This window comes from Podarcis melisellensis (genome assembly GCF_964234715.1).
Source record: "Podarcis melisellensis genome assembly, chromosome: 10".
NCBI classification, from domain to species: Eukaryota; Metazoa; Chordata; class Lepidosauria; order Squamata; family Lacertidae; genus Podarcis; species Podarcis melisellensis.
Genome location: NC_138542.1, coordinates 58,564,811 through 58,586,607, shown reverse-complemented (window position 1 = coordinate 58,586,607; position 21,797 = coordinate 58,564,811). Strand labels below are relative to the sequence as shown.

Here is a 21,797-nt window from a genome sequence, read left to right as displayed (position 1 = left end):
ATGATCTGAGCTTTCCAATTACTTAGGATTTTTTTTTTACTCCTTAGCCCTGTAGCACCACCTTCTGGCAGAGGTAGAATCCCCACAGCACCATCCATCACCATGCCCCTCTTCATAATCCTGTCGTGAAATAACTGAAAGACTCATTGCTTAACTCTTGGGCCAGCATTTCCCCCCAGATAACAGACCCTTTCTCTGTCAACATGATATAGCCAGCACCATGTACTGACAAGCTCTGAAGCACACCTGAAATTATAGTTTGTAACTCAAATAGGTCAGCTGACCTCCAGGCACTCCATACTGTGTATAGAGGATTGCAAATCAAGATCCCTCCTCCCTAATTAATCCACTCTGTAGTTTTATCAGTGCAAAGTGTTAAAATACCTTACAGATACCTATCTGAGTTGATTCTGAATCCCACATCCACTTTAAATATGATGTAGCTGGTTGTAAAAGCTTTTTCTTGTACGTCTTCAATCATCCAGCACAAAAAAACACATATATTTTAAAAAGACATATGCTCAACAGTCAAAAGTAATTATTTCCACACACACCCCTGAAAATATTGTTTATTAGGTGGGACAATTAAACATGCAGAAGGATTATTTTTATTTTTAAAAAATAGACAACTCCTCTTTTTCCCTGCAATAAATGAGGAATAGAAATTGTACTGGGTCCTGCTAAATCCAAATATTAATAAAATTTCTGTCTGTAAGCTATAGAATGAGAATGCTTTTTAAAGTTTTAGGGTCATAACTTTATTTGTTTTATAATTGTATATTTTATTGTTGTAACCCATTCTGGGACCCTATGGTAAAGTGTAGGAAAGAAAAAAATATTAAATAAAAAGAACAATGTAAAAAGAACACATATTTTTATAATTAAGAAACTAAGTGGTGTGGATGGATCACAACAAAACTCTCCTGTTTGTATTATATAGTTTCCAGTGCCTTATCATGTGGCTTACTGACTCCCTAAGTTCCAGTTCAGAAAGTCAGGTAAATTAGTTGGTTGGTATGAGCACAACAATAAAGGACAGGTGAGGCCTACTCCGATTCATCTTACCCAAAGTTATCACACAGGTTATCATGTGTGTGTGTGGTGTGCTAAGAATTCATTTCTGTGCTGGAAACTGCTGGGGAAATGTTACCTGAGAAATTCTAGTCCCCTGAAATTAGACCTTTCCAATGCAAAGACGGGCAGCCAGATTCTCCCTCTACAATAATCTTTCTAATCCTTTCCTTTCAACACTTTTGCTCTAATTATACCGCTCTATCCCAGGATTAGCGTGTTGTAAATTTTGTTCTTCGCCATCATCACCGCAAACCAATACATAGTTTGGGCTACAAAATCTATGGAGACCATCCTTATAAAACCTAGGGACTGAGACCTTGGGAGGAAAAAGGTAGCAAACTTGTGACGAATAACTGTATTGTTTAAAATCAGGCAAACGGTGATTAGTGAGGATGGAAGTTTTCAAAAAGACCTTCAAGAAATGAAACGTTTACAGATGGTTCTTTATTTGTGATCATTTTCGGGTTTAACCCTCATGTCATGTTATGGGGGGGTGTCAAATAAACACAAATTATTATAGTGTTCCTCCCGCCACAAAATGTGGAGTTTCACTGCAAAAGTGTTGCCTTTTGCCTGGGAGCAACAAGAAATTAATCTGCAGCAAGAAAGGAGGGATGGCAACCCTGCTCTCTCTATATTATATAATCACTGCAGCTGGTAAGTAGGGAGCTGGATTCAGGTTGCCATAGCATTTGGCATATTGCTATGGAGGCCGAGCTTTGGTCCACTTATCAGTAGCGTTGTCAGCAGCAAAGCACAAAGCACACACATACTAGTGCGTGACAGAAGCACATGGCTAAGAGGACAAAAGCAAAACAGGGCACGAGATGCAACGGACCCAGCCTCTCACCTTTTTGGGGTACTTGTTATGGTATGGTGATGATAAAAAAAAAAATCTTTTCAGGTCGGTGTATTACAAGATTTTGACCACTGGAACTTTTTAAAAATCTACACACACACAAGTGTGCCACAATCAAATGCACACTTTTATATACGTAGATTTCACTCTCTCCTTAAGAATGGCCCAGGTGTAAAAGGGGCTAGGGCTTCTGCACTTTTAAGAAATGTGGAGAAGGAATGTAGGAGCTTTCTGGTATGTCACACCTGCTGAGATTCCTTGTTTAACACCATTATAAAAAGGTGCAGGTGTCCTGAACTCTCTTTTTTCCCCCCACCTGGACACCCTTCTGCCACTAACAGTGAAATTCCATATAAATCTACTCAAAACTAAGCCCAGCAAGTTGAATCAAGAGGGCCCCAAGTAAGCGGATATAGGATTGCAGCCTAAATCCCTTTAGGGCTAAGCAAAGAAAGAGTTCAAGCACATATATTTCCCACTTTGAAAGAATAAGTATCTGAGCCATTGGTTCAGTGCTGTCAACTCCAACTGCCTTTCCTATCTTTGGTACCCTGAGATCCCTATACTTGAAAGAAAACTAAACTGGAGATACTCTGGATTGATCTATTTCCACATGGAGATAACTGCTTGCTTCCTACCCTATGACACACAGTGCCAAGAATCTCAACACTCTGGTGCTACTGGGTGAGATGAGAGGAGCAATGACAGGTGGTAAGAGGAAAGGTAAGGGGCAGCCTGCCTTATCAGGGAGTGCAGAGAAGATGGAAAGAACAAGGGTCTTAAGGACATGCATGTGCACAAGCACACACACACACACACACACATAGCTGCCAGCAGACTTCTCTCTACTAAGACAATGATGATGGGTTTCTTTGGTACATCTATCTAAGCAAGAGGGGTGGAGTTGGAACCACCCAGTAGAAGCTAACCAGAAGGGTCCAAATCACAACCCCTTTGGAGGGGACTGCCAGGAGACAATAATAACTTGGAGAGTTAAAAGAAAAGGAAAAAAAAGTTATCTCCCAACCACCCTTGTTGATTTGGTCCCACAAGCTGCTCTTAAAAGCACCTTCAGGGATGTTTGGCTTGGATGGCCACAGAAAAGGAAGGGTCTTCCATATTTTCAATGTTTAAAAAGCAATCACCACCACAACAGGAGGTCTCCCTCTTTTGGGGTATATAACATGTACGTAACACATACTCAGCAGCCCTCCTGTGTCTGTCTGGCGTCAGGATTTGCCTTCTACCTATGAAAAGGAGGCCACAGTGCTCTGAGTGATGGGTGGCAGAGAATAGCAGAGGGAGGAGGTAAAGAGTCTCCAACAGCGCAGTCATATATTTAAGTCTCATGGAGTTCAATGGGGCTTACTCACAAGTAACTGGGTATAGATTGGTTGGCAGCCTAGGCGGCCCTCTCTTGGGCAAGGAATTTCGAGACGTTGCAATTAGGTTCCAATTAATGAGGTGGGAAAGAGATCGATAGCTTTGCTTCCCAACTGTTGAGGCATTGCCACCCCAGATATCCCTAAGAATGTTCCACTTCCTCTACTAAAGGCGCAAGACTATGCGGACGTACTTGGAAGTAAACTCCACTGCATTCAATTGTGGGTAAGTGGGTACGTAGGACTGCAGACGGCCACCACACAGCCCTTTCCTTTGGAGTTGAACTTCGTGGAAGTTACTTCCGAGCAAACATGCACTGGATCGGGCTGCAAAATCTTGAAGGGAATGGGGATTGGGAGGGGGCCCGAAAATGACCCCAACTCCCCCATGCTTCCAAAAACATGGTAGTTTTTTTATGAGGAAGGTTAGCCCGCCCTGGAAGAAGCAACGACGACGAGAACTGAAGCAACAACCCTCGGTCTTGCAAACTCCTGGACGTCCCTCCTGCCAGCTCCACACGCTCTTCCACCACCAGAAAGCAACTTTGCCTTGCTTAATATTACTGGCCAAGGATAAGGCTGGGGGAGAAAAAGCGTGGGGGGGGTTGCTTGGTGGGCTTGTTTTGTTTCCCGCGACCACCAGCCTTGACAAGATCACTGCATCAGATCTCTCCTCATGTCACCCGCGGTCCCATCTGCGTGGTGGCGGCGGAGGACCATCTCCCACCACCCTTTCCCCTCCCGCTCTTCACGTTGCTTTCTCCAGCATCTTCAGAAGAAGGAAAGGACAGTAAGGGGGAGAGGGAGGAGAGGGAGACGGAGGGAGGGGGGAGACAACCTCTATCCAGAGACCCCCCAGTCTTACCTTGGTGGTTTTCTTCTGGGATGTACATCCTCTTGTTTTCATTGACCATTTAAGTAGAGGAACGAGGAGCACCCCCAAAAAAAACAACCCAAGCAGGAGTCCAGGGTTTTAATTCCTCCAAATCCAAAAGAAAAAAAAAGAAAAGAAAAAGCAACAGCAGATGGGGTGAACAGTTCACGGAAGAAACCGGAGCTTCTGCGACGATTAAAATTCCCCCGTTCGGTTATTACCTGATTCCCATGATTGCATCAAAGCCCAAAAACTGATCCTTTCCACTACTGCCTCCTTTAGTGCAATTGCAAAGCATCCTCAGAGAACATCCGGGACCCTGCCAAAGAATTGAGCCCAGCACCTCTGGCCGCTGCTCACACCGTCGAGAAGCGGCAGAAGGAGAAGCGGCTCCTTTAGATCTTTATTGTTTGTTTGTTTTAAAAAGAGGAGACGGTGGGGGGAGAGGAGAAAAGATCAGCAAGGGAAAGGAAGGTGGGAGAAAACAGCCGAGGGCAGGGGAGGGGGGACACTCATAAGCATCCAAGAAGGGTGCTGGAGCGGGGTGGGGGGTGGGGAGAGAGAATATCTCAGGAGGGTTCAAGTGTCTGTCTTGCTTAGATCCACCAACTAGGAGAGGAAAGCAAGCGGGGCTGAGAGAAAAAGGCGACCTCGAAGAGCTGTTCCAAGGCGGCTGCTTCTCCTCTTCGAAGCCAATTCCGCGCGCTCTGTTGGCAGGGAGCTGTTTCTGCAGAGAGAGCGAGAGAGCGCTAGTCCCAGCCCCTCACTCCCTCCCCTCCCTCAGCAGAAGACTCGCTCCCGCTTCTCTCCCCCTCCCCTCCTTCCTCCTTTAGACAGACAGACAGACACCATGAACACTTCCAGATGTTCCAGCTGCGGCGGCAGCAGCAGCAGCAAGCCCCTCCCCTCGCTTTTTTTTTAGGAGCCGGAGGACTTGATCTGAAAGTTTAACATGCCTCCCTCTGCCCCTCGCTCCCCTCCCCTCGGCTCACTGCGCCTGGCGGTGGGTTTTTGCCGCTGCCGCTGCTGAAACCTTTTCTACAGACATGACGTCAAGAAGGCAAGCTGAATCTGGCTTGCATGGAAAAAAACGTGGGGAGGGGGGATCGTGGTAGGTAAAATGGGGGTTTGCGTTTTTTTTCAAAAAAGTAACAGACGGTTAGAAGGTTCCCCAACGAAGCAGGTCGCCTCTCTTCTCCGCTCTAGCAACCCTGACACACACCAACCACATCGACCCCTCCGTGCGATTTGTCAATATTGTGCTCTCTCTTTAAAAAAAAAAAGCCTGCAATTTTCCAGCGCTGAAATTTATCTGTGATCTGCATGTTAAAGAAGGGGCAAAATAATGTTGCTAGAATCTGTAGCAGCTTTATTAGAGCGGCGTGTTTTGTTTTGTTTTTAGGGGCGGGGTTGAACACACACACACACGCACCCAATAACAATAAATCATCACAATAGCAATAAAAGGGTTGCTGGTGTGTTGCATTTGATCAGTTGTTGCCGAGAAGCTTGGTGTACACCTACACACACACAGAGAGAGAGAGAGCGCTAGCAGAGGCGAGAGAGGAGGCACAGATGTTGAAACGGATTAACTGAGCCGAGATTTTCCAAATCCACAGTAGACACACCGAAAAATAATAATAAAAACCTGAGGTTGGAAGGAGATGGAGGGGACGTTCCTCCCCTCCACCCAGTGTTCCACCTCCATCCTGCCTGTCGCTGGGGTGGGAGTCCGCTCTCTTTAGGCGTCCCCACCTTTCCCAAAGCAGCCGAGATGCTGATGGCTCCTGGCCAGCCCGCTGGGAAGCCAGACAGGCAGGCAGCGCGTGTGTGGCGCGCCTTATCTGGGGCTCTCGCAGGGCTGCCATGTTAAACAAGCGGTGCAGAGTGGATCGTGCCGTGTCTGTGTGTCTCTACGTACACTGCACGTCCCCCTTTATCCAGGCATGCCGCCACCTCTCCATCGCAGCGATCTGAGAAGCTAATCGGGTCTGAGTTGCGCACTTGGGGGGTTGCTGGCTAGCGGAGCGCCGCAATTCTCCGAGAAGCCGGCGAGGCGCGTCGAGCTCCCGGCTTTGACATGTGTTTACTCGGAAGCAAGACGCGCGGAACGCCCTGTTCCCTATGTTCGCAATACACGCGCGTTGCGTCCGGGCTGCGCGCTTACGCATGAGTAAGCCCCGCAGAATTCAGTGGGACTTGCTCCCTAGCAGTGCGTAAGGGCAGGCCGCTAACCAACGGCTAAAATCCAAGCTTACAGAGCGCGATTCGTTGCTAGAGGCGCAGCAGGAGTAGCTCCTTGGTTCGCTCGCCTTTGCGAACAGATCCGCTCCTGACACGCTTATTCGCTGCACCGCGAGAGGGTCTGCAATGCGAATAAGGTTTAGGGTTGGAGGGTCTTCTCAGCCACTGGGCGGTGGGAGGCTGGGGGCGGGACAAGCGGGGCTCGTGGCGAAGGCGGCAACGCGCGAACTTTTCGCGGCGAAGTTTGCTAGAAAAAGTCCCTTTTCCTTGAATACTTCGCAGCAGACATCTTCGGGAACAGGGCGGCGAGGGGAGAGCGAAGCAGTTTTAAAAGCGCAGCGGTACATTACTGTGAACGACACACAGCCAACAACAGGTTGGGGAAGAGGAGAAAACAAATCTCAAAAGGAAATTAACAGCACTTAGTTGTCCAAATGCCCCTCCTACCGCCGCCATTCGCGGTACAGCTGCTCAGTTTTTAATCCCATCACAAGTGTGATCACAACACTTTCTCTGTCGTGTTGTCCTAGCAGGCTTTCCAAGTGTTAGCAATTGGCCAGAAGGTAGTGCTTTTGAAATAGGCAGGCTCTTCTTGATATGAGTGAGAGATGGAGGATTAAAGCATTAACTGATTTGTCACTACCAGAATCTGGTACCTGCTGCTAAAAATCCATCTGCTCTGTTCGAAATCTGGAGGGTTACAAGAGCCTGGATTTGACAAAAGAGTGTGAGTAGTCCAGGATATTTAGGGGATGTGTTTGAATGAGAGCTAAATGGTTAAAGAAAGGAATTCCTTGAGTGGAACAGAGTTAGACTTCCCACCATCCCAGACAATGAACATTTAATCTAGGTATGAAGGGGACAACAGAGGACAAGATGGTTGGACAATGTTCTCAAAACTACCAACATGAATTTGATGAAACTGCGGGAGGTAGTGGAAGACAGGAGTGCCTGGCATGCTCTGGTCCATGGGGTCACGAAGAATCGGACATGACTAAACAACAAAATCCCTGCCTGGACAGAAAAAAAAAACATCTTTGGCATCTGCCTGGCTACTGTAAGCACAGGATGCTGGACTGAATGGGCCTTTGGTATGATCCAGCCGAGCTCTTCTTAAAGCTAAAGGTAAAGGGACCCTTGACCATTAAGTCCAGTTGTGGACGACTCTGGGGTTGCGGCACTCATCTTGCTTTACTGATCGAGGGAGACTGTGTTTGTCTGCAGACAGCTTCCTGGTCATGTAGCCAGCATGACTAAGCCGCTAACCAGAAGGTCAGCAGTTTGAATCCCCATGATGGGGTGAGCTCTTCTTAAAGATAAAGGTAAAGGGACCCCTGACCATTAGGTCCAGTTGTGACCGACTCTGGGGTTGCGGCACTCATCTCGCTTTATTGGCCGAGGGCGTACAGCTTCCGGGTCATGTGGCCAGAATGACTAAGCCGCTTCTGGCGAACCAGAGCAGTTACTGCAATTCTTACGTTATTCCACAATTGGCTTTAATCTTTGTTAAAACACCAGTTTCACTGCAGGTGCCATATTTAATAGCATGTGTGGTTAATACTTTTAACTCTGTAAATTAACAGCATTAAAGGATACACTTTGTGGAGCTCTGATGTGGGATGGCATATTTGGATGTATGATGGAGTGTTTAAACTGTGGCTTCATCCAGGGCTGGCCCTCCCATGGGGCAAGGTGAGGCTGTTGCCTCAGGTGGCAGGATCCACAGGGGCAGCAGATCCAGGTGTAGAACTTTCTCTCCCCCCCCCTTGTTCCCAATGTAGATCTTCACTCACCCCTTTTTCCCTGGTGGGGAGGGAGGCACCATTTTGCATTTTCCCACAGGTGCAAAAATGTATTGGCCAGGCCTCTATCTATGCTCAACCTTTACCCATCTGTCTATATTGAAAACCCTCAAACAGTAATATGCCTTTCTTCCAAAGAAAGCAAACCTGTACCCCTGGAACATCTCGCTGCTTGGAGTGGGGGCAGGCATAACAATATGAAATGTGGGAAACTCTCCCCAGTTTCTTAGAGCTAGCTACATTCCCTGGCTCCCTGTTTTCTGGCTTCCACATTTATTCATTATGCACATACTTCCTACCAAGAACCCACCATTTCTTCCTGACCTTAAACCTTCTGCAGTAATTTATTCCAGCTCTTCATTCTCCCTGGCTTCCCCTTTCCGCAGATCCCTACTTTTTCTAAATCTCTTCCCTCAATCCTCTGCCTTTCCTCTTCCACCATTTATGCCATTTGAATTCATATGGTTTTTATCTGGAATGGAAGCTGCTCTGAAAAGGTTTTATATGTGAATAAAAGAATATGAAATACTACCCCCCAAAAAGCACCCTCACTTGGGTCTCTGCTTCTTTAACTGCTATTTATTCTGTTACTCCTGCCTACTCTTCCCCATTGCTTCTTTGCTCAGCACTTCCACTCTTCCTATCCTTTCCTACCTACCCATCAAGGTATTTTGCCGCCCTGAATACTTGCAATGTACACTCAGAAACCTTCCCCCAGGATCATGAACTTAAGCAGGATGGTGGTTGTAATGATGATCTGATGACAATTCTCTAAGAGTATACATATGGCCTTAGAGACAGAAAACTGTTACCATCCTGATCACTAAAAAGGCACAGCTTCCTATGAGGCAGTAACAGTCACATGGACAACATACGTGCACATGCAGCATCCCACACGAGGAAAACTCAAGTGGAAAAGGCCCTTAACACTGCTGAGGGTCGCTATGGATAGAAGAGACGTGCATTTTGCTTAGAGCCAAAACATCTTTCTGTTCAAGCAATGTGGGCTGTTTCCAAGAAGAGATTATTGTTCTCATTGCTCGGAGATGCTGATAAACAGGAAGGAACAGGTAATTATGAGGACACTGACAGTGCCATCCTATGCATGTTTACTCAGTGGTGCTTATTCCCAGATAGAAGGGGATAACTTGAGTTACGTCACCACAATGTGATTTCCTCTCTCTTTGATATTCATATGGTCAAGTGGCCTATGACAGTAGCACCTTAAGACAGGGGTGGCTAATGTGTCCTCCAGATGTTGTGGAATGTTAATTCTCATCAGCTCCGACCAGCATAGCCAATGGTCAGCGATGACCGGAGTTGTAGTCAAGCAATAACTAGAAGGCAACAAGGCAGCCACACCTGCCTTAAGGCTTATTCAGGTGGCCAAGAAGATATGTAAGCACAACTTGAGTGTGACACTATTGTATATCATTTTGTATATCGTTCTCATTTTGTCGTGGAGATATACTTTTCTGTTGTTTTTTAAGAAACCTCATCTCCCTCAGACCTTTAACATCTTTTTTTAAAAAAATGGAATAACAGGCTTTTGTGGTGTTTTTGTTTTTTTAAAAAAATTCTCCCTATGTGGCTCAGGAAGCCACAAATTTATGGACTGCATTAGTCTGATGTCATCTTCCAGGCAAATCACATATGTACACAGGCACATGCGCAAGTTGTCCTTTCCATCTAGAAATCTCTCTCCTGTCCTCTTGTCTCTGCCTGCCAAAGTTCCCACCATGGGACACTATTCAGTCCAATTACTGCAAACAAGACTTGGTAGAAAAACAGCACAGAAAGCATATATATATATATGCTATATATATATATATATATGCTATATGCTATATATATATATATATATATATATATATATATATGAGAATGAAGTTGGCACTAATTACTTTAGCCCAAGGAAATTTTTATCATAAAATTAAAGTTGCCTGATTCAGCATTTCTTCAGTCAGTAACTTACTACAATAAAAGAGTTACACAGTGGAGCCAAATGTGCATTCATGATGTGGTAAGAAAAAAAAGAAAAGAAACCTAGCCAGCAACCTTAAGAAATGAAACACATCAGCTTTCACTTCTATGACCTCATGCTAATTTTGATAATAGAAATAGGAACATGCTGCTGTGTGCTACCTCATATTGTGCTGTCTGGAGAGGGTATTATTGTGTGCACCTATTCATTTATGGGTACTTCCAGATGACCTGTTTATTGAGCATTCATCCTGATTTGTTTGCAGGGAGACATGGCAATATTTGCTGTTTAATGAGCATTCATTCTACTGTATTCTGTTTGCAGGGAGGTTAGATGACATGGTACCCCTGACATGGCACCCCTGTCAGGGAAGAAGGTGGGATATAAATAAATAAATAATAATAATTCTCCCACACTTTCCAGTGCATTTTCCTGTCACTTTCCTCACTGCAAAAAAAATGCAATTTGTGGGAGAAGCAGCTTTGTTGTGCAAGAACACTAACAGACTTTAATTGTGTCACCTGAATTGCCAGTACCTTATGGAATCCCACCCAAAAAGAACAGCAGTGTCCCTATGACCACTGACCTTTGACCTTCTACTTTGTCATGTTCATTATCTGAAGGCAGCCCTGTTTAGGGAAGCTTTTAATGTTTAATAGACTATTGTAATATTCTGTTGGAAGCCGCCCAGGGTGGCTTATTATTATTATTATTATGGCTGACTGGTTGGGTCTATTCAAGTGTGGCAGAGATAGTTTGGTGTAGTTAACACAAGTGTTGGACATAGCTTAGGAGATAGGTATTCAAATTATTCCAGCTCTGAAGCAAACTGGGTGGCTTTGTGCAAGACACTCCCTCTCAGGCTGACCTGCCTCTCAGTTTTGTGGTGAAGGCAAGTGAGATAATATGCCACAATATGCTGCTTGAAGGAAAGGTAGAATAAAAATGCTGTTAGTAATGCAATACTGTATCGAATTGCTCACAACATATGCTTCTGAAAGATTTGCAACATTTCTTCTTATAAAATACAATGGGATTGTCTATTGCCATTAAAAAAAAAATGCCACCTTGAACATAAGTATAGGCTTGCAAGTATCTTAACAAGTAAGTGTGAATGAATCAGTAATCATTAAAATGACACTTCCTGAAGTGGATGAAATGGAGAGAAAGGTCATTTCCCAACTATCACTATTTTATAGGGTGGGTCAATAGCAAGGTTTAATATGGTTTCAAATTGGATGGGGGACTACATGCTGAGATTCCCGCTTTGCAAGGGGTTGGACTAGATGATCCTTGGAGTCCCTTCCAACTCTACAATTCTATGATAATTTTAGGTTTGCATAATTAAAATGAATTAAAGAGCTTTGATGCTATGATGCAACATATCCACTTAAAAAAAAAATCAGGAACATGATGGGGAAATGCACTACAGTGTGGAATAATAATCAATTGAATCTATTTTCCTTTTTTTTTATAAAAGTTTTTATTAAGATTTTTTACAGATACATATTTAACAAACAGAATAGGTTTCATAACATCTTTTCATTCTATTGCGGACTCCCTCACGTCTCCCGCTTCCACTTTCATCATTAAAAACGAATTTTTCCAAGCAAATTATCATCTTGTTTATGCTCTTAAGTGCAATATTTAGGTTAAACTCAAATAAAAAATTATAATTTAATGGTAGACAGTTATTTCTGCTCTGGCTTCCTTGTTAGGATTCAACCAAATTACAGTACTTTTGTAAATAAATCTTAAATTTCTTCCAGTCTTCTTCAACCCTCTCCTCTCCCAGGTCGCGGATTCTGCAATTGAATCTATTTTCCAATACCTTGAACTTCAATGCTGTATTCAAACTAGCTGATGAGCAATGTCAGTCTCTCAGAGGTGAATCTGTCACGGTAAGGAAACTCAGTTTTGGGCAAGAATAGCCTAGATTTACAGTCTTATTAATATGGGAATGAGCCCAAACTAGGCAGCAATCCTATACACAGGAATCCATCTTACTGTGCAATGTTTTACATGCCTGCTTAGAAGTACCAGTGGGGCTTACTTCTAAGCAGGCATGTAAAACCTCACTTTTATTCTTTTGAAATCAATGAGAGTTAAGTTAGTTTGACTCAATTCTCCCATTGGTTTCAACAGTAACTAGTTTTGTTTGGATCCAACTCATTATCTTTATCTAAATAGAAATGCAGTTTCTAATGTTCTGTATCCCATGCACTCAACGTTCTGTCACACTTCATAATGACTAAGGAAGAGGTTTGATCTACCAGCAATTTCTTACTATTTTAAACTGTTATGTTAATTTTATTACCTTATAGTATATAAATACCAAATAATAAATCAATAAAATAAGTTATTGGAGTACAATCCATTAGGAAACACTGCTTTGCAAACTCCGTTAGAACTACCATGGCCAACTCTCATTCCTTTATTGTAGACTTGGTTGGAAAACCAATTTGAAACTTGTAACTGTAATATACGATAAATAAGCAGCAAGTTTATTCATGCTTTTAGTTAGGTTACATTACCTGTCATTGACTTATCTTTGATTTTTTAAAATGTATTGTTTTTGAGTGCTGCATAACATCTCTTTTTGATGTACGATGGATGCTGCTGCTGCTACTATTACTACTATTAGTAGTATTATGTTTTGCAACCACATGCTAAATAAGCAAGAATTTTGCAGAAGTGGGGATGGAGGGAATGAATCAGAATTATTAGAAGAGGAAGACAATCTTCTTGGTGGATTAAGTTTTACATTGAGTTCAGGGATTACTTGTGCTCATTGGAACTAGTAATGCAGAAGGCAGAGATGCCAACAGTAACTAGTGTTCTAAATCACAATGCCAATCACCCTAAAAGGACATCTTTCAGGGTGTGTGTGTGATCATTTGTTATTCCACATGGGCTCAGCATGGAAGTCAGAGCTACCATTACAGTATACAAAATCAACAGTTGCTCACCTTGTTTCCTGTTTCCTATACTAACATCTATCCAGGTGATAGGAGGAACCACCCATGTGATAGTTGGAGAAACAAGAAATGCAGATGCAAGGGAAGGATCTTTATCACAAAGTGTTTTTAAAACCAAGCATCATTTCGCTTCCTTAAATAGTCTTCTTCATAACAATTTTTCATATGGCTACTGCATATTTTATCTTCCTAGGCCTATTTTTAGTAGATTATCTTCACACTCTTTTGGGAAGTTATGCTTTATACTATAGCACCACAAGAGGATAAATGTTTCATACACACAGAAAGAGAAGACAAATTATGCATCCTGGGAAATAGATGGTAATGTCATTAAACTGGCCATCTCTGTGTGTGTTTGTAGGAAAAGAGAAGAACAGCCTGATCCTAACCATAGTTATTCAGAAGTAAATCCCACTGAACTCAGTGGGATTTAGGCTGCAATCTTACACCCACTGATCTGGGAGCGGTGGTAGATTGATGGTCTATGCAGCCCTGTGTGAAGTCCTTTTGGGGGTCCTTCAGCTACATAAACATGGCTATGCCTCAAAATATGATGGAGCTAAATGCATGAGCATAAGTGAGTTAATAACTTCAGTTTTTAAATGTACTATTATATTACTATACATTGGAATCTACTGACCTGGTGGACCCTGCCACCTGAGGCAGTAGCCTCATGGCCCTGCTGCTGTAGCATGAGGACCTTCAAGGAAACAATTCTGAGGATGTTCAGAAAAGATGCATTGGTTCTTGGGTCTACCAGAAAAGTAGACCTGCCAATGGGGCTGGATTGCCATCATGCCAACAGGAGGGAGGGAAAACTGCACAACCAGGACTGAGAGCCAAAAGCTTCATTAACATACAGATTTACTGTCACATTGTTTTTCTGCCTGGAGAGAGAAGCAACCTGCTGGCCATAGCAATACTTTGGGACTGTGATTGGCTGAATGGTGCCCCTCCCTCAACTCACAGTCAGAAGGCAAAGCTTTAGGCTTGGCTGTGATGTGACCCCAAGGGGAAAAAGGTTGCAGGTGGGTAAATGTGGCAAGCTTGAGGGTAAGCTAGAACCTTTCTTTCAGATGGACTAGGCTTATTTAGATTGCTTTACTTACTTGACTGAGCCTGGAAGTAAATCCACATCAAGGAACAGGGAGGGTGTATACATTTGTAATGCATTTGCTGAAAAGGTTGAAAACTATGGAGCTAAATACGTTTATTCCTGATCAGAGCTGTCCATTTGCGCTTTGAAGATGCCACTAAAATCTGATCTGGTTTCATAACTTTACAGTAGTGGCCTGTCTGGTGGCTACTACTGCAATTTTAACCTAGTCCTGTTTAACTAGGGATGAGTACAGAAAAAGAACTGGTGACTGCATGGTTCCTCTATTTCAGCTCACTGCAATGTTTGCCCTCTTTTCATGACAGCATAGAGCACCGTTAATTCAGACTCAGTATATAATTTACAATACCCCTTCTGTGATGCTATTCCTTAATCAGTATTCCTTCCCTCTACTACATTGATGCCTATGATTATTCTTCCCTGTGTGACCACGTTGTGTCTACTTTAGATGAGTCATATTCTATTGATTCCAGTCAATTATTGTATGGCAACAAGACATGCTGGTTTCAATTATATCCTTCAGTCTAAAGTGAATTTTTCCCAGGGTCATATAACCTACAAGACTGATTACCAAACTCCAAAGCAACTTCCTAAATGTTGATCATAGTAAGATGATGTTTCTATTCAACCCGCACTTAGTGAATGAGGCTGGGAGAAAGAGGCTGTGTACACACACACACACACACACACACACACACACACACAGCCTTTGAAACACACAGGGGTTATCTTATGTACGTAACAGTTTGCAACTGTTATGGCATCTTTGTGTGATGTTATAATCTAAAGCAGCACAACTATTTGCGGTGTCTGTAAAGGTCAGCATGTTTTCAAACTAGTGCTCAACAATGTTCTCTATTACCCTCCTGCCAATTAGTGTTTCCACAGACCTTTTCTTTCTTTAAAATATAATAATAATAATAATAATAATAATAATAATAATAATAATAATAATAATTTGCATTATCTCAAAAGAGAGGGGCTAGAAACTGGTGTTTTGATATACAGTGTTACCTTGAGTTACAAACGCCTCAGGTTACAAACGCTTCAGGTTACAAACTCCGCTAACCTGGAACCTCGAGTTGAAAACTTTGCCCCAGAATGAGAACGGAAATCATGTGCTGGTGACGCAGCGGCAGCAAGAGGCCGCATTAGCGAAAGCACGCCTCTAGTTAAGAACAGTTTCAGGTTAAGAACAGACCTCCGGAATGAATAAAGTTTGTAACTAGAGGTATCACGTACCTCTAGACAGAGGATCTATATTGGTTTACAGAGGTGGCTAAGTTATTGTGCTGCTTCCTATTTTGTCCATTTCATTCATAGGCAAGTTAAATGTGGTGCGGGGAAGTAGTACAGCCCTACAGGTCAGTAGGTTTGCCCCAATAGGAGATGACTTGAGAAAGTGCTATCTGTGTATGCATGTATTCAGCAAGTGCTTGAGAAGTGCATTCTTGATGCAAAATGGATTACAAACTTTCCAGCAGAATGCACTTTAGAATGAGTACAGGGTGGAGACCAAAGGCAGACAAACTACCCCAGAAGGAGCACAACAAGTCCCCCATCAGAGATACTACCCCTCACCTAATACCTCATACACCCCTCAACATGTATATTTCTAAATAAATGTATATATCACAAAACACAATAAGTTTCCTATGACCTCCTTCCAAAAGAAGCCCATTACAGGCAAAAGCTTCACCCCTGTAACTTCTGACTGCTTGGGCAATTAATGTATATGTATCAGTGCACTGTTTTGGCATAAAGAACACAGGCCAGACTATTTATCCATCAAGCCCAGTACTGGCTGCTCTAGATTGAGTCTGGGACCTTCTGCATGCAAAGCATGTGCTCTCCCATTAACCTATGGATTCTGCCCTGAATAATGTAGCTGCCATTCAAAAGGTGCTTAAAGAGGCCTCTGATTGAAATAAATGAAGGTTGTGCTGCAGCAGTACTTGGCTTCTAACCACTGTGTGTCACTTTAGGCATGGGAATATCAGCTACTTAATGCTCTGAACCCCTGCCAGCATAAGATCAATTCAATGCCAGAATAGTGCATGCCAGGATTTATAATACTGGATTGGCACCTGTGCTTTCTTCCTAACCTGTGACGTGCCAGGTGTCACGTATTTTGCTGTGGAAGACTTTCCAAATTATTCTCACTTAAGGTTGACTTCAGGTATGATGATGACATATGCTTCAAACATCACTTTTTTAAAATCAGGGATCATGTTTTTCTAGTACCAAATACTGCTATGGATGGACAAAACTGTCAATTTTTTCAGCCAGTTCACTGCATTTCCACATCAGCTTGGAATTTAAACTAAAAAATTCTCATTAAAATTATCAACATTTTAGTATACTTATAATACACATTTAGTACACATTACATTTATTTAATGAAATTTTTCCTAGTATATGCATTTTCACAAGCAAATTCCCCCTAATATATTCAGTTGTATGCACATTATTTGGTTGGAGAATAGCATCACAAAATTTGGAGATGTGCAAATGTCAAAGGATAGCTGTGATTCATTTCATGTATTGTTTGGGGAAGTGCAAGTTAGGTATAAAGGTAAAAGGTAAAGGGACCCCTGACCATTAGGTCCAGTCGCAGGCAACTCTGGGGTTGTGGCGCTCATCTCGCTTTATTTGCTGAGGGAGCCGGCGTACAGCTTCCGGGTCATGTGTCCATCATGACTAAGCCATTTCTGGCAAACCAGAGCAGCGCACGGAAACACTGTTTACCTTCCCACCGGAGCAGTACCTATTTATCTACTTGCACTTTGACGTGCTTCCAAACTACATGCTCACCTTAAAATGTGAATTGAACTACATTTGTCCTCCAAACATCCCAATTCAATCATAATCCTCAATTTGCTTTTTGGATATACCTTTTAAAGATTTCCATCATAGTAATTTTTTATTAGGGTCATAATAAATTCACATTGTTTCCACTTCAATCAATATTTGCCTTTAAAAATTATTACCATTAGAAGTCTTAACAACCCCAACATCCCCCTATTCCTTTTGCCATATTATACAAATCCTCTTTGCTTTATAATTACCAATTGCACTAAGATGAACAATGATTTCTTTGAAAAAAATTATATGAGGGTGTTCTGGTAAATGTGGCACGTATTTTTCATTTCAACCAGCAGGTTGCATTTTGCCATTGCAGCACTAAACATTTTTACCTAGAGTCATTCTTTTTAAATCGTTCACTGAAATAAAATTGCAATAAAGCTGCTCAGAATAACTCTTTTTGTTACCATTAAAAAATCATCATCAAAACACCACAAGCAGCTGCTACACAGTCCCTAATTGGACTGGTTAAATCATTGACTGTAAATCTGTACGTTTTATTACACTGCTACTTTGAATAATTGTTCTCTGAGGACATTCGAAGCCCCATTTACAGAGACTTTTGGAAAAAGTGCTATAGAAGTGTTGGAAGCATGCAATAAGAAAAAAGAGCTGTTTTGTTCAAGAGACATAATGAGGCAACCCAAAATGTTGTTATGTACTAAATAAATCAAAATCCTCTCCCAACATACAATGCAAAACTTTCTAAAAGGCATTAATTTTAAAGCAATCACCTTGGCATGGGTGGTAGAAAAGAACATGGCCTCAACTGTTTGGTGCTGTGGATGTGAACTCCAAGACCACAGTATGATCCAAGCAGTTATCCTTAACTAGCCACCTGCACCACAAATGCATTTCTAAACAGCCATAGTTTTTCTTACAGAATTCAAGTAACTGTAGTTCTGCAAGAGTGGTGGAAATCTCTAGGCTCTTGCTGCTACTATTTCTATTGTTGAATAAGCTCCAAATTTGTTTAACAGTTGAGTAACAGGCAGAGCCACTCCATTCTATTCCCCTTCCTCCTAATTTTATGCCTCTTCCCCAACAGTAAAGCACTCTATGCCCACTGTACTATGTACTACAGTATTTTGTTTCTTAGAGGTTGGACAAGAGACACTGGTACTTCATCCAGCTACATTCAGATCTTGGGCTTCTCCATTGATTTCTACCGGCAGCTCTCACGTCTGTCCATGGGGACATTTTAAAACAGTTTCTCCGTGTGAACAAGGAAATGATCTGTACAGACCACAAATGTATCTTCCTTTTACAGTCACCCCATTCAATTCATCTGCCTACTCAGTTTTTGTTGAGAAATAACTGGGGAACACCAGATAATCCTAAAGTCCCATGTGTGTGGGGAACTAACTATGAAAGAAAAATGGCTAACTACCTGAATTCAAAAAGCTTGCAGGGCTTGACTCTCTCTTTGGCCAAAAGAGCCCCAGCAGAGTTTAAAACACAGATCTATGCAACATTTACAAAGCATGGGAAATATAGGTTGTCCTGGTATTAAGCACTTAAAATTGTGCTCCTCACCTCTACTCCCATTAGAGTGAATAGACCATCAACTTTTGTAAGTTTAAATGCTTTACTTACACTAATTACATGTCTCATTCATGCATCATTCAATACAACAGCAGAAACAACACAGACAATGTATTCTTGATTGCAAACATGGACTCTGGGCATGGAGCACCAGTCTTCCATGTCTGCTCAGTTTACATGATTCAACCAGAAGAAAAGGGGATGTGACACCATATTTTGGTAAACTTCAGGGTTCCCCCAGAGTCTAATAATACCTCAACTCTTGTGAATGGCTTTTGTAGTTTATGGCTACATAAATGACAGCACTCAACTGAATTAGAGTACAATATAAGCAGCCAAACACAAGGCAGCAGAGGTGGCAATCCAGCTTCTACAGGGAAGAAACATGTTGGAGTCAACAGCACTGGAAGAAGCCAGAACCCTTGGCTCAGACCACCGCTCCAGTTGCTATGCCTCTATACCACGGGTCAAACTTTTCCAGCAGAGGGCCAGTCCACTGCCCCTCAGACCTTGTGGGGGGGCCGGACTATATTTTGAAAAAAAATAAAAATGAATGAATTCCTATGCCCCACAAATAACCCAGAGATGCATTTTAAATAAAAGCACACATTCTACTCATGTACAAACACACTGATTCCCGGACCGTCCACGGGCCGGATTTAGAAGGCAATTGGGCCGGATCCGGCCCCCGGGCCTTAGTTTGCCTAGTCATGCTCTATACCCACCTTGTCATTTGGAAGCTGCCTTATATTGAGACAGACTATTGGTCCATCTAGCTCAATATAGTCTGCCCTGTCAGTGGCTCTCCAAGGTTCCAGACAGGGAACATTCCTAGTCCTACCGGGAACTGAACCTGGGGCTTTCTATATGCAGACGGATGCTTTGCCCCCAAAAGAAGCTTCTCTCATTACTGCATCTCCAGAATGAGAAGAAAAAACTTACTGGTAGATGCAAAAAACATTACCTTCCCAGAATGGTCTGCTTGTCAGCTTCTCACCCATTTGCCATGAGCTTTGTTGGGCCTGAAAAAACCCACTTTTCACAAGCCATCAATCCAGGCAAGCCTTTTTTCTGAGGTAAAATAAGTAGTGGGGAAAGAAAAGTACCCAAAATACTAATAATAATAATAATAAAATTAAAACACAGGGACAGTCCACAGGTTTACAATCTAATAGATTTGATACAAAAATGGAGGGAGAAAGAGAAGATGAAAATTAGCAAATTCATATAACCACATAACTGTCATGACCAAGTGGAAAGGCCTATGACGGGAACAGTTCTGGGAGGGGAAGAACCAAATGGCAGCTGATCCAGCAAGGCCAAGTAAGTGGGTCATGTTGTCTCGCCTGTTCCTGTAGTCACCTGTTCCTGTAATGCTGCTAGGTAGAATGCAAACTAACTTATTATCCTCTCAGCAAATTTTTGAGATAGCTCATTATTCTCATTTTACAGATGAGGAATGGAAGGGGAGAGAGAAAGAGAGAATTTCCCAAAGCAACTCTATGGCAGAAGTTACGTTTTTAACTCAGCTCTCAACCACTGCCACTATGGGTTCTTTTATTAGGAAGGGCAGGATATAAGAGATGATAGATAGATGATAGATAGATAGATAGATAGATAGATAGATAGATAGATAGATAGATAGATAGATAGATAGATAGATATAGATAGATGATAGATGATAGATAGATAGATAGATAGATAGATAGATAGATAGATAGATGATAGATAGATAGATAGATAGATAGATAGATAGATAGATAGATAGATAGATAGATAGATGATAGATAGATAGATAGATGATAGATAGATAGATGATAGATAGATAGATGATAGATAGATAGATAGATGATAGATAGATAGATAGATAGATAGATAGATGATAGATAGATAGATATAGATAGATAGATGATAGATGATAGATGATAGATAGATGATGATGATAGATAGATAGATAGATAGATAGATAGATGATAGATAGATGATAGATAGATAGATAGATAGATATAGATAGATTACTGTACTACATCCACTCTCTGCTAATGGCTTATTCAAAGGATACTGACTATTATCCTATCATGCCTTTTGCCTCTGTGAAGGCTGCTCGAAATTTCCTACTGCTAGAGAAAGCCAAGCAATGGTATTTACTGGGCCAAATACTGAAAGTATTTAAAACTCAGGCTTCAAAGGCTTAAAATAAAATGTATTCCTTAGGGGAAAGTGCCAAAAACAGAATAAAATGGATCACAAACTTCTGCCATCCAAATGAAAAACAGACATATGCAAAAATGTTAGCCAACAGTTGAACAAATGGTGAGAAAGAGAAATGGATGCAACAATTATCTTTTGGCACCAGAAAATACAGAAAAACGAGAGGGAAGGAGAGAGAAGACACACATCTTCATTGTAGAGCTTCTCTTGTTTGTTGTTTGCCCTGACCTCTGACAGATGTTTCTGTGGGACATACTTCTGTTTTGTTTGACCTATATGGCACTACTTTAGCTTGGAACTATTTTACTTGTTTTTATGATTGTATGATTTTTTTATGGTTGTTGTAAATTGGGAAGGACTCTAGGTCCATGGAGGAGCATCTGCTTTGCATGCAGAAGGTCCCAGGTTCAATCCCCGGTATCTCTAGATAGGGCTGGATGAGACCCCTGTCTGAAATATTAGGGAGCTGCTGCCACTCATTGTGTAGACAAGCTTGATGGACCAATGATCTAACTCAGTAAAATGCAGCTTCCCATGGCCTGAGACCTTATGGTGAAGTAAGGGTATGAAATTTTATAAAAATCGCAGAGGCTGTTGAATTATGTATTTTCCAAATCAAACATTTTAAAGCTAGGTCTAAGAAAGAAACTCCACAGTTTAAAAGAGAATGGAGTCACATTAGGAGAATCCATATTGTAGTGTAGTAAGTGATTTGGTGGAGGTGTTGAAGTCCCTGACAGCGATTAGATGGGCTGTCCTGATGTAACAGAGAAAAGAGGAGCAGAAGGGTATCTGGTGATCATTGGCTGAGCTTCTTAGAGGGGGAACATTGGCAGAAGCAAGGTCCAGGATTTAACACACT

The 21,797-nt window shown here is 42.2% G+C and overlaps 1 protein-coding gene across 27 annotated transcripts in view; it reads right to left on the bottom strand.

Annotated features, from left to right (window-relative positions):
• CACNA1C (calcium voltage-gated channel subunit alpha1 C) overlaps positions 1-21,797 on the bottom strand; it is a gene marked incomplete at its 5' end in the record, with an annotated part of 525,599 nt that overhangs the window by 454,707 nt on the left and 49,095 nt on the right. For 4 of the 27 annotated variants that reach the window (XM_081926668.1, XM_081926683.1, XM_081926682.1 and 1 more), the window contains one exon: positions 4,181-5,176. The exons of 15 other annotated variants lie outside the window; for them this stretch is intronic. In XM_081926668.1, coding sequence (XP_081782794.1) covers positions 4,181-4,229 — 49 coding nt within the window. Of the gene's footprint in view, positions 1-4,180; positions 5,181-21,797 lie in introns of those variants that run through there. 8 more of the 27 variants (XM_081926681.1, XM_081926684.1, XM_081926680.1 and 5 more) reach the window with 5 other exon arrangements.